General features: G+C 39.0%; 1 protein-coding gene across 6 annotated transcripts in view; it reads right to left on the bottom strand.

The window, feature by feature from the left end:
* Positions 1-13901, bottom strand: part of kcnj5 (potassium inwardly rectifying channel subfamily J member 5) — a 30849-nt gene that overhangs the window by 10773 nt on the left and 6175 nt on the right. For all 6 annotated transcript variants that reach the window (XM_076994011.1, XM_076994009.1, XM_076994006.1 and 3 more), the window contains one exon: positions 1835-1917. In XM_076994011.1, the coding sequence (XP_076850126.1) occupies positions 1835-1897 (63 nt within the window). In that variant the 5' untranslated portion in view covers positions 1898-1917. The remainder of the gene's footprint in view (positions 1-1834; positions 1918-13901) is intronic.

Here is a 13901-nt window from a genome sequence, read left to right as displayed (position 1 = left end):
TTGGTAATTATTGGAAAGGCAGCCCCATGTAAGAGCAGCGTTCAGGGTACACGTTAATCGGACACTAATGAACACTTGGCATATCTGGATCCTCACACCTGCACTACTTTTCCTCAGGAAGATTTAACACATTTCTCAGATGAAAAGTGAGGGCCTAGGAGTGGAAGCCAAATTATCAAGACTAAGATTTTTTTAGGTAGGCTATAAAAATCCAGTGACTGCACTAATCGAGTGAATGTACTAATCCAATGAAAGCACTAATCCTGTGTTTGAACTAATCCAGTCAAGTGCACTAATCCTGTGAATGCACTAATCCTGTGAATGCACTAATCCAGTGATTACACTAATCCTGTGAATGATGCACTAATACAGTAAATGCACTAATCCAGTCGAATGCACTAATCCTGCCACAATTTTGGAGACGGATCTAGTCTATGCATGTCCCTGCAGACAAAAGGGGTTCCAGAATGACACAAGTTCCACAAAGGATCCTGCAGGTCAACACTTTTACATACATTTTACATCCATCCATCCATCCATTATCTGAACCGCTTAATCCCACTAGTCGGGGTCACGGGGGGGCTGGAGCCAATCCCAGCATCTCTGGGCGAAGGCAGGGTACACCATGGGCAGGTCGCCAGTCCACCGCATGGCCAACACACACGCACGGGCAATTTAGAGTGATCAATCAACCTAACACGCATTTCTTTGGACTGTGGGAGGAAACCGGAGTACCCGGAGGAAACCCACGCAGGCACAGGGAGAACATGCAAACTCCACACAGAGCAGCCCAGACCGAGAATCAAACCCAGACCACCTTGCTGTGAGGCGACAGTGCTAACCACCACACCACCATGCCGCCCCATTACATTTTACATTACATTTAATAAATATTTCTAATAATATACTACTATTACTACTACTACTACTACTACTAATAATAATAATAATAATAATAATAATAATTTTCACTAATTCATTCCACCTCTTGGTTATGTAGGAAATCCAGGTATCTCCAACAAAATCATGAGGAATATTTATTTATTTATTTATTTTTATTTTTATTTATTTAGCTGATGCTTTTATCCAAAGTGACTTACAATACTATAAAAGAGTAGATACAATAAAATTCAGACTTGGCAAAAAATGGATGGTGGTGTAGTGGAGTGTGCTCACTGAAGAGCTCAGTTTTTAAGAGTTTCTTAAAACTAGTGAGAGACTGCTCTGCTCTGATGGTCGAGGGCAGCTTATTCCACCATCCAGGAACTACAGAGGAGAACAGTCTGGATTGCTTCCCACGGATGTTAGGTAAAGCAAGGCGACGTTCAGTGGAGGAGCGCAACGGTCGGGCCGGAACGTAAGGCCTTTACCTTTAGGTTCAGGATTTTACATGTGTGCACTTGCATATAAACTGAAATAAAGTATAGTCTGTTTACTCTTTCTTTAAAGATCAGTATAATATTACATCATTTTCAGCTGTGTACATTATAACTTGCTAAAAATTATTATTTAATTGTTATTGTCAAAATGTTGATCCCACTCTGGACCTGGTGAACCTACTATGCATAATTTGCTTTCACAGATTGCATTTGCATCTGCATTCATATCATATGTAAACACAAAAATAATATACATACAAATTTGAATATTATTTGTCAAACCATGATAAAAGTGAGAGCTGTGAATTGTGGAGTATGCAAGCAATATGCAGACACTATAAAGATAGATTTTTGTCCAAAAACATAATAATGTGAAAAGGTTTTAGGAAATCAATATGATAATAAATGTCTGGACTCAGGCTGTGGCGAACTGTACATATGGCTTGATGTCTGACCTCTTTGGGAGTCACAGCAATCTCCATGTCATGGTCCATCTGGACACAAGAGTCTCCTGCCATCCTCAGGTCTGACTGCAAACCTTGAATGGAAGAAAACCAAAACCAATGGAGTTTGATTATGCATTACAATACAGTTAAATGTATATTGTACAATATACAATTAAAAATGTTAGTATATATTTTAAAAGGGGAAGATTGCATAAGCCAGTTGGGACACCCTGTGACTGCAAGTCTGGGGTTTCAGAGCAGTCCCTTAACAATACTTATCAGCTTCATGGCCTCAGGATAACCAACACACAGGACAACAAATTACTGTTTGGGGGTTTTATTCTGAAAAATAATATCCTACAAAGGATGCAGCACAACGCTTTTTTACAAAAGAGGTCCTGCATCTGCTACTAAAATAAAGAGCATGAAAGAATCAACTGTTGTCAGCTGTTCTCCTGTCCGTGTATGTAGCCTACATGTGGGGGTGTGGTTGGGTGTGTGTGTGTTCACTCGTGTCATTAGTCTAACATGTTTTACGCTGTGCTCGTTAGTCGAGATGTATAAAGCGTGTGTGTGTGTGGAACGTCTGGTGCTCGTCTTTATTTGAGTCAAACCATGTATATTGTGTTTATTTTACCAAATAAAACGTGTAGAAGTGTTTATCTTCATTCTGTGCCGCCTCGTTCGTTGACGCTCACTCAGCGTCACAATTTGCAGATCATGTTATACAGTACTCTCTTATAGATATGCAATTTGGCTCAAAAAGGAAATGAAAATACAGCAGTAGCCACCTACTTACAGGCAAAGGCAAAACACAACATACCAGTTCTCTGCACCACCATCCCAAAATATGCCTCAGGTCTCAGAGTCAAATTGAATAGTACTGTATTACTTACAGTTCAACATGTTTAGCCCTACACAGAACACTCTGGGTCCCTAGCTTCACACTTTCAGACTCTCAGATTCTCTTCATTTTAATATACCACAGATAAGGACTTTAGTAAGCATATTTATGTGAATTTTAGAAGAGTCTTATTACATTATCTACCTCAAATCTAACCATGGCACCTATCCAGCATGTGGCCTATCTAGCATGGTGATATTATACTTCTCCTGGATACCAAAAGTTCCCCAGGGCACATGATGAAACTTTTCAATTATATTTGCTACTCATTAGAGCATTTAAAAAAATTGCCTGGATGTAGTTTATAAAAGTTTGAAAAATATGTTTTGCCTTTATATATTTCTCTCATATTCTTTACTGCAACTACAGTGGAACGCTTCCTCATACCCTTATCTGCAGTGAAACATTCCATCATATACTGCAATGGAATGCTCCACCCTACTTTTAACTGCAGTGGCATGCTCCATCATAATTTTCCTGCAAAGAAATGTTCCCTCATATATTTTACTGCAGTGGAACTTTATCATGTTCTTGAAATGCTCCATCATACTCTTTACTGCAGTGAAACAATACCTCATATATTTTACTGCATTGGAGCACTCCATTATTCTGTTTACTGCAGTGGAACACTCCCTCATATATTTTACTGCAGTGGAACACTCCATCATTCTATTTATTGTAGTGGAACACTCTGTCATACTCTTTATTGCAGTGGAACACTTCCTCAAATACTTTACTGCAGTGGAGCACTCCCTCATTCTCTTTCTGCAGTGGAACACTGCCTCATATACTTTACTCACTGCATCATACACTTTACTGCAGTAATGTGCTCCCTCATACACTTTACTAAAGTAAAAATGCTCCATCATACTCTTTACTGCAGTGAAACACTCCCTCATTCTCTTTACTGCAGGGGAATGCTCCATCATTCTTTTTACTGCAGTGAAACATGCCATCATACTCTATACATTAGTGAAATGCTCAAACATACTCCTTACTGCAGTGAAACACTCCCTCGTATACTTTACTGCAGTGGAACACTGCTTCATTCTATTTACTGGAGTGAAACACTCCATCATTCTATTTAATGCTTTACTGCAGTGGAACACTCCATCGTTCTATTTATTGCATTAAAAGACTCTGTCATACTCTATACTGCAGTGGAATGCTCCCTCATATAGTATCTGTGGTTGTAATTGTTCACTTACAGCAGTGAAACAGTCACGATTCAGCTTGGGCTTGACTGCTACACTTTTGCATCTGTGCTCTGTGATGGTAATATCTCTATGCTTTATTTATCATTAACAGTTACATAAACTCCAACTGTCAGAAAATACAACCCCCACTTCCCCTCAAAACCAAAAACCCAACTGTTACCTCAGTGTTCTAGCTGTAGTGTCTCAAAGCTGTTGTCATTCATCTGTTGAAGTGCTGTAGATATCTACGCATATCAGTTCTGTATTCACTAAACATGGATTCCCATCAACTTATGATGTTCCTACACATGTGGAACGGAGCTTGAAAAATATGATGATAGATAGAGAACAGGAGAATATGTGAAGAATATGTGAACAGGGAGGATGGAGACACACTGTCTAAAACAACATTTTGCAAACATATCTTGTCCATGTTTGCAACCAACTAAAAAAATAATAGTAAGAAGAAGAAGAAGAAGAAAAACCCGAGCAATTACAATAGGGTTCCCACACTATGTGTGTGAACCCTAATTAAAAAGGAAATGTCAGTCATGGAAAATCAATAGCTATAATGTGCATTAACAGATGAATCCAGGCACATTTTCTTATTCAGATCTGTCCAAAAGCACACACGGTCTTCATCTGTTGTTCATCTATGTTACTCACTGTGTATCTGCTACTTGCATGTAAATGTAATTTGAGGTGGTGGTAATAAATGATACATCATCAGGATTTTCTATTTCTCATATTCTGCTATGGCATTGTGTGTCCTCATTTGCACTGTGATGTATTCATTTGTTAGTCATGTCAGGGCTGAGACTTCTGTGTACACAAGGAAAGTGAGCTTTCTGACTGGTCTGTAACCAATGCAATGAAATAAACACCGCAGATTGACCATCAATCCAACCAACCAACCAAACACACACCATGTACACACCCATGTGGTATTGGCCACAGAGAGAAGTGATCACATTTAAATATGACTCAGGAAACAGCGATCCAAGTTATCTGTTCACACCTGATTTGCTGGTGGCATGATATACATAGAATCACTAATGAGCCCAATGTTACTATAGCAGCTTACTGAGAAACACCATGTGTGAATGAGAATAGTGGGGTCCCTTCTGAAGATCTTATGGCTTTAAGGAGGCATTGAATTCCTAATCAGGACGTTTCCAGGGCAAGACGCTATATGTGGCTTCAGTATTAGATCTCAAACCCTAATTCAGTGTGTGTGTCTCTCCAGCAAGGACCATCAGTGTGTGCAATGTGTGCTGATCATATTGAGCTCATCAGTTTCATCCTCCTGTTTGACAGATCTTATGCACACCTACTCTGATACGCTTTGTGATTAGTAGCTGGTTTATCTGAATGCATGCAGAAAGGTGATGCTTGCAGATATCACCCATGAGTTGGAACCCAATAATAATGCCTCGTGCCTTAGTTGTTTCTCTTGGGTTTCCCTGTGAGTCGGCACTCATGCCAGTGTGATGGTGGAGACCCATTTTTGCATGCTTGAGTATCTCTCCACTTCATGGTTTGCAGACATCAGCATATGTGCTGCTCTGAAGAAGCAGAATCCTTCCCACAAGCATTTTGTTGTGTGTGCATGTGTCGATTCTAATTAAGCCAGCATCTCCCTTGCATGTGCGGTTTCAGGACAGTGGCAGTACGGGGACTGCCACACACTACATTTAATCTAGACTCTCTAGTCTCTAGTTTCTTTGAGTTACTAGCTTAGATTTGAAATGTTCTGCTTAAATTAATCTGAAATATTACCTTTTTGATTTAAATCAAAAGTTTCATTTATCTTTGTTGCAACTCTTTTATGAGATGCTCTTTGAATTGCCACTATGTGTGAAAATTGCTATATAAATAAACTTGCCTTGCCTACCTCTCTACATCATTACTGTCTCAAAAGGGAAATGGCGATCCACACAATAGCTGAGACATTTCATTTTCTGCATCACTTTTGTTTCATTATACTACCAAGTTGATCTTAAAGAAGCATGACAGGTAACGATGACTTGAATATGTGTGACCTTGTCTTCTGCTGTGTAGTTCATTAATTAAAAAGCTTTGCACTGTAATAGCAGATGCTTACTTCCTATTGGGTGAGGTGCGGGAATAATGGCAGAGAGGACACTGAGTGTGAAGTGAAACAGAGCCCATAAACACTTTTGGTGCAGTAACGCAGCTCCTCTTTGATTCTTTACCACCGTTGTCATTAGCAACCTGCACCTGGGTGTTACATGTTTGCATAGTACATTAACATTTTCCCCAGTGCAGGAGACAAAAGAATCAGGGGAGCTGTGTATCACTATGTCTTTACACTGTGCACAGGAGAGCTAATGAGACGTCTACATTTGACTTTATATGTGGCATTTCCATCTGAAGTATGTTGTTGGTATCCCTCAGTGTGAGGATCAAAGGCACATCATTGCCTTATTAAGGCTGAAAACCAGAATAAATCAACCAGAGATCTAGAAAAACAGGCAACTGTTTGCTGTATTGGTAAGAATACAGTGAACAATGTGGAAGATACTGAAATCACACAGTAGTGGATCAGACTGGAAGAGCACTGCAGTGGATCAGACTGGAATACTACACTAGTGGATAAGACTGGAAAAGTCAAAGTCAAATTTTTTATAAAATGCTTTTTACAACACATGTCACAAAGCAGCTTTACAATCACATGGATCCAGATCCCTAGTGAGCAAGCCAAGGGTGACAGTGGCAAGGAAAAACTCCCTAGGTGGTAATTAGGAAGAAACCTTGAGAGGATCAAGACTCAAAAGGAAACCCATCCTTCATTGGCAGCTCAACCACAGCAATGAAAGACTGGAAGACAACAGTAGTGGATCAGACTGGAGAACTACAGCAGTGGATCAGACTGAAAAACCACAGCAGTGGATCAGACTGGTAGACAACAGTAGTGGATCAGAGTGGGAGACAAGAGTAGTGGATCAGACTGGAAGACAAGAGTAGTAGATCAGACTGGAAGACAAAAGTAGTGGATCAGACTGGAAGACAGCTTTCAACCATAATAGAAAAACTACTGACAGAAACAAAAACATTATACAACATTTGAAGACAGATGTGTCCATCACATAAAGGGCGTATACATCATAACATCCACTCTCTCACACTGGATTCAACCAAAAGCCCAATTACTTAAAGTCCATGCCAGTACAATTACTGTCACATATAGCTCCGCCCTCCACCCCTGTCATGTTGTCGTGTATTTTGGTTCCGCCTCCCTCCTGTCATGTCATTGTATTGTTTCTCCATGTGTTCATGTTTTGGTTTCACCACATGTTCCCCTGCCACGCCCCTGTCATTTGTAACCCCGCCTCCTCGTCATTGTTTCCAGCTGTGTCTTGTTTGGTTCCTCATTTAAATCTGTGTATTTAATCCCTGTGTTTGCCTTCATGTTTATTTGTTATTGTATGAATCTGCATATAGTAAGTTTGGTTACGCTCTGTGCTTTTGCATGGTTCCTTGTATTTATCTCCTAGTTTTGTTCGGTCATTGTTTCTTCCATTAGATCATTTTATAGGGGAGACCGGGTATGGTTGTAACACTTTTTTGCTTCAGCACCTGTAACTTGCTGAATTATTGAGCTAGACTTCTCAAACTTTTATACAAAGTACACCAATTTGCTTACTACAAATGGCACTAATTTAAACTTCAATTGAAATATCACAGCCGTCATGAGTTGATGTCAAATACAAGGTGTTCCCTTGTTACAACCTACCCGACTACTGGGGTAGGTTGTAACGCATGCTGGGGTAAGTTGTAACAATTAGACAAAAGAAGCAAAAACAGAGGCCACACCATGCAAAATGCTTCAAAAATTATATTTGTTAAATAAAATAACAATCCAGAACTCTCACTCTCTCTCTCTCTCTCTCTCTCTCTCTCTCTCTCTCTCTCTCTCTGTTTTACTCAGAAGTGTGTGTGTGTGTGTGTGTGTGTGTGTGTGTGTGTGTGTGTGTGTGTGTGTGTGTGTGTGTGTGTGTGTGTAAATTAGTGTACTAGAACAAACTAATTTAACAATATGTATGCTTAATGAACACTAATACAATGTACCTGTGTAAAGAACATGTAGGTCAAATAAAAACAATGTCTGTGTGTGTGTGTGTGTTATACATGGCAGATACCATGTGCCTTTGCAACTGATCTGACTGACTTGCCCTTATTTGTGACCTCATCAGATGCTTCTTTTAAAAACATTTGCAGGCTCTGTCAGTCTTTTTTTTGTCAGGCTCTGACTCTGTCAGTCTTTCTTTAAAATTATTAAAAATCAAGAAAGTTTTCTTAGTTGTATGTAAGGTGATGGTTGTAACACGTTTTAAAGCTGTGTTACAACCCACCCCATCCCTGTCAGCCACTGTTTAACTAGCTGTATTAGCAAGGTGATTTGAAATTAACAGGGGAAAAATGCATCACAGTTTACCTGAGAAACTACAGTTTATATAGTATTAATATAAATTATATTTTATATATATATATATATATATATATATATATATATATATATTAGTGGTGGGCCGTTAACGGTGTTCGTTAATTTGATAATCTTATCGGGCGATATAAAAATTATCGCCGTTAATCTATTCTTAAAGTTGGGTTGGGAACTGGGTCAAAATGGGTAAGCAAATTATGATGACTTTCAACTTGATAGTTTAGCTCGGCTGTATTCCTAACCAAATTGCACAGTAGGGGCGAGAACGAGTTTTCAAACCTGTGAATTACAAATCGTACGTGTGTTTACATGGATGCAGCCACGAAGTTTTAACGGTTTCTTTTTAACCGTTAAAACTGCAGAGTACGGAGCCCGGGAGGGGACATGGGTAAAAAATAAAAATTAAACGAGGGAACGTTTTACCAATCGAGTGCACGTTTTCTGTAATTTGTGCTCACGATTTATTAATTCGTGCGCACGATTAACAATTAACAATTAACGTTTTCATTCATTCATTTGCAAACACTACTGGCCTAAGCGCATACATTGCAGATACAAGGAGAGAGGCAGTAACAGTTTCCTGAAACTGTATATACTTTGATTGTTTAGATTTATGCCACAATGAACAGAGATACGTTTATTAGGTCTTATTTGCTTATGCGTCATGAGGACGTTGTAGCTTCCCTTGCACAGCGGGGAATCACAATCAGTAAACGGCATCTGAAGCGAATTCTAAGCCTTTTAATGAACATTTATGACGAATTTTAATGTTGCTTTGTGTTTCAGGTTTGAAAAGTACTTTAAAATGCTTGAAATTGTAACTACTTTGTTTCACAACAAATATCTGTCTGACTGAACAGTTCTCTTGTATTACGTTAACAAATACCAGCCTCTTGTAATTCCAGGACGAAACACGAGAGAACGTGAAGATGTTCAGATTGGGCGTTTTGAAAATAAACAACCATTAAATAATGTGATAAAAGCAAATTATTTCGAATCATTTCGAATCATTCGAGTATATGTATAAATGTTTAACTTATTTAAGTTTATCGTGCTGGGAAATATTGAATTGGACCTTGACATACAAGTGCTTGAATTACACCTTATAAAGGTGTATGAACCCTGCAAACATGACTTTGTTCATTGCGCTGAGGCGCGCGCGCACGGACAGAGCCACAGCGCGCGGACCCTCACGCAGACCCTCACGCCGCTCGCGACGCGTCAAGTATAAACCAGGCTTAAGAGTCAGTGATCTCTACCAAGACGATATGCCATTAAGTCTTCCAGAACCTTGAAGCTGGTCGACAAAGTCAATAACTTCCTCTATGTTAGCTATGTTATAAACCAGGCTTTATACTTGACGCGTCGCGAATACTTTTCAAACCTGAAACACAAAGCAACATTAAAATTCGTCATAAATGTTCATTAAAAGGCTTAGAATTCGCTTCAGATGCCGTTTACTGATTGTGATTCCCCGCTGTGCAAGGGAAGCTACAACGCCCTCATGACGCATAAGCAAATAATAAACGTATCTCTGTTCATTGTGGCATAAATCTAAACAATCAAAGTATATACAGGGAACTGTTACTGCCTCTCTCCTTGTATCTGCAATGTATGTGCTTAGGCCAGTAGGGTTTGCAAATGAATGAATGAAAACGTGCGCACGATTAAAACAAAACGTGCGCACAAATTAATAAATTGTGAGCACAAATTACAGAAAATGTGTGCTCGAATGGTAAAACGTTGCCTCGTTTAATTTTTATTTTTTACCCATGTCCCCTCCCGGGCTCCGTAGCAGAGGACCAAAACCGGCTTTTGAAAAAGTCCCCCCCAAATTACGTCTGTGAGGTTAAATGTACTAAATGTTGGCTTACATTTCAAATATCATGTTTAGCTGAATAAACATGTTATCAACCCCTTTTTAATGTACAGTATGTAGAAATTCATGTTTAACTGACTAAACCTTTGAACACGAGTAGCCTACATTTTATTGAGCATGTTTTTTTTCTTCAAGTATCAAAGTAGAACATCTTTCTCAAGCAGTCATTGATGCATTTTGGAAACAGGAGATGAGCCCCTGGTCTAATGCACCCTATCTCAAAAACTGACTTTTAATCATTACTTGGGTAGCACGCATATGAGCCATTTTAATATAGATTAATCTAGATCAGGGATGTCAAAGTCAAATACACCGAGGGCCAAAAAACCAAATTTGCTACAAGCCGAGGGCCGGACTGGTTCAATGTTTATTAAAACACATTGAAATGATTGCACATAGCCTATTGAACCAAGACCTAACACAGTATATATATATATATATATATATATATATATATATATATATCATTCATATGGTTTTATCTGCAATAGTATAAGTACTAAACAAAATATAGTCTTGATTCAGAAATTTACTTTCTCACCTCAAAATCTGTTTTTTCGCACAGCCTTGATATTCACCATGTGGGATCAGAGAGGAATTGGGTAAATACTGGAATGTATGACTCCTATCTTATCTGTGATCGGTGAAACTGATGGTGTTACAACTATACCTGGTCTCCCCCTATTTTGCATTTTGTTTTAGTTGTCTCCCTCATCAGTGTAACTTTAAAGTTTAGCTTCCTATTGATTTAACCCTCTCTATGTTTGCATTTGCAACTAGCTCCCATCCCTGTGTCTCCAAGATGTTTGGTAGCTGTGTTTGTGTGTTATCCTTAGGTTGGTATAGTGGTGCTTTCTTTTGCGTCTGTGTTGTTGCCACTGTTTTGTTAGTAATTCTCATTAAATTTATGTTCTCCTTCATTTGCGTCCTGCCTATCCTGCGCTCACTACAATAAATAAATTAAATATATACACACATTAAATGGCAATTGGCATTTCTGTTGTATTGATCAATACAATAGCAAAGGAAAGAAATATGCAAACTATATCCCCCTCCATCAACACTACAGCAGTGGTGACATTTTTCTCAGTAGGTTTTTTGGAGGACAAACATGTGGAATGGAAGTCCAGAGTGTACTTCGACTGTTTTATTTTTAATGCATTACACAGATCGAAAACAACAAATGTTGTATTGCTGTCTTATTATGGTGTGTATGTGTGTGAGTGAATAACCAAAAGGAAAGTGAGAGTAGTTGGGGTGCCTGTGTTCCTATCTTATCTCTAGCATTTATGACACCTGGAGGTTGGTCAGAGCAAATGACTTAAAAGTTGTTAGTGTCAAAGACTGCCTGCTGGGCCTCTGGCCAAGTGAGCTCTCTTTCTCTCAGTGTTTGAGGGTTTACAGAGAAGGGGATGTATGTGTGTTCATGGTTTATTTCCTTGTGAGGACTCTGTGTCCTTTCATCGACAGTCAAACGAAACAACACTGACCTTGTGGGGACAGAAATAGCAGCATTAGGACGGAACCAAGCCGGAACCTGCATCTGGGGCTCTGGCGCCAGGACAGACGTCTCTAATCAGTATCACACTCTCACACACCCATGAGTGTTGCTGAAGGAAGTGTGTATAGATGGCCCAATGACACCCACTAAGAGAAACTTTCAAAGCTATTGGTGTGTGTACATGTGTGTACTATTGTCGTACAAAAAAGGAGTATATAAAGTGTCTGGACATGTTTGCAGGCATCTGCCTGTGTGTGAGAACTGAACCACATTCAGCAATCAAAAGCACACACTTAAGTAAGATCATCACGGTATGTGCAGAGGTGTCAATTCCAAGTTCAGAAAGTAAAAGTCCTCACCAGGATTTTGCTCAGGCTTCCTGGATTGTGTTGATTCCACTAATTTTACCTGGATTGCACTAATTTGAAAATCTAGCAAGTTTGAGCAAAATCCTGGTGAGGACTTTTACTTTCTGAACCTGGAATTGACACCTCTGGGTATGTGTTTATATTGGAGTGAATATGTGTGTTGAGATGTGGTGGTGGATATCTGGCATCTTAACTCTATAACCAGTCACTCTTGATGGTGTATTTGTGTGTGTGTGTGTGTGTGTGTGTGTGTGTGTGTGTGTGTGTGTGTGTGTGTGTGTGTGTGTGTGACCAACTCTTTGAGACACGATAAAGCAGCATTTTACCATTGTGTCTAGAAACTTCAGTGATCTAAATCTTATTTTTCATACAATACAAAAAAATGCAATCTGATATTGACGAAGGTCTTTATAATAAAGAAGACAGTGGTTTCCTTATGTATCAGCCATTTTGTTGTTAATGTCCTTCTCTGCTTTAGTTGACTGTCATGCCGAAACCCTTTAGAGTTTCAGATTACAGATAGCCATCGTGACACTCTGCTGTAAACTTTCCTAATACTTTTTGGAATTAATTCATCCAAAACTACCAAGCATTTTTGCATTGTCTGTCAACAGTACCTCCATGTTGTATTGGTTTAAGAGAAGTTATCAAAAGCACTCCTGTACATATAGTTACAGATGCTGTCACCTCTGTGCCCCAAGCTCTGGGCTCTTTCACTGGGGCTATGCACTGGGTCCTTACCCTGTATTTTGTATGGTTCACAGCCCTTGGAAAAGACCAATTACATTCTGTGTGAATGTTATTGGATGGGGACTTACAGAAGTCCTTCTGTAACCTGGTTCCAGTCTCAACTCCTCTAACACATCTTGTATCTTCACTAAATATCTAAATCTCAACCCAGCAGTATTTAGAACAGTATTTAGAACAATAAATATTCCACCATGAACAGGGGATTTTTAAAATGTTTTGTTAACATTTTTAAACATTTTAATAATGTTTTTAAAACCGATATCTGGACTGAATGGAGGACCACAACAACAAAATGCATTACTGAACATATGAGTAGTAAATCTTTTAGGCATATGTGTGCACACATTTACTTCATACTCACCCAGTCTTGGCAAGTAACAGACAGACATAAAGTGAGGTGCAATATTCTTCTGACGTTTCCAGGCTAATTTTCATACTGGTTTATTTTTCTTCTAAATAAATGTATGTCTGTTGTTGTGAGTGACAAACCTTTCTTCTACACTCTGCCTCTTGTCTCCCTGCTGAGAGCCTGACTGCTAAATAAATATCCATAATTCATGATTTACATAGCATTAAACTATCTGATTTATGCAGTATCTGGTAAGAATAAATGTGCAAACAGAAAGCTTGGGAGAGACATAAGAGAAGCAGATGACCTTATAGTCAGAATTAATCAATCATTCATAGTGTTAACAAAAGGTTATACCTCCAAGGGCAGCTACAGCACCAAGGCAGACTGTGAACATCTCATGTCAGTCCTGAAGTGCAGTCAGAGCAAGACTGTCACACTGACAATCAGTTCAAATGTGCAGGACTTCTTACAAGATGCTGCCAGAAATCAGCTTTACAGACATAACCATATCTAGCTACAGCTTGTTACATATGCCTCTTCTGTGCTTACATAAAGGGAAATTCCCACAAAATATATCAAAGTTTTAAAAAATCTAAAATACATATAAAAGTAACAAATGAACAAATACGTAGTTGTGCACATCTGGCAGCTCCACTGC

Source organism: Brachyhypopomus gauderio, chromosome 2 (assembly GCF_052324685.1).
Source record: "Brachyhypopomus gauderio isolate BG-103 chromosome 2, BGAUD_0.2, whole genome shotgun sequence".
NCBI lineage: Eukaryota > Metazoa > Chordata > Actinopteri > Gymnotiformes > Hypopomidae > Brachyhypopomus > Brachyhypopomus gauderio.
Note: the sequence above shows the minus strand (reverse complement) of the source record. Positions and strands in the feature narration are given on the sequence as shown.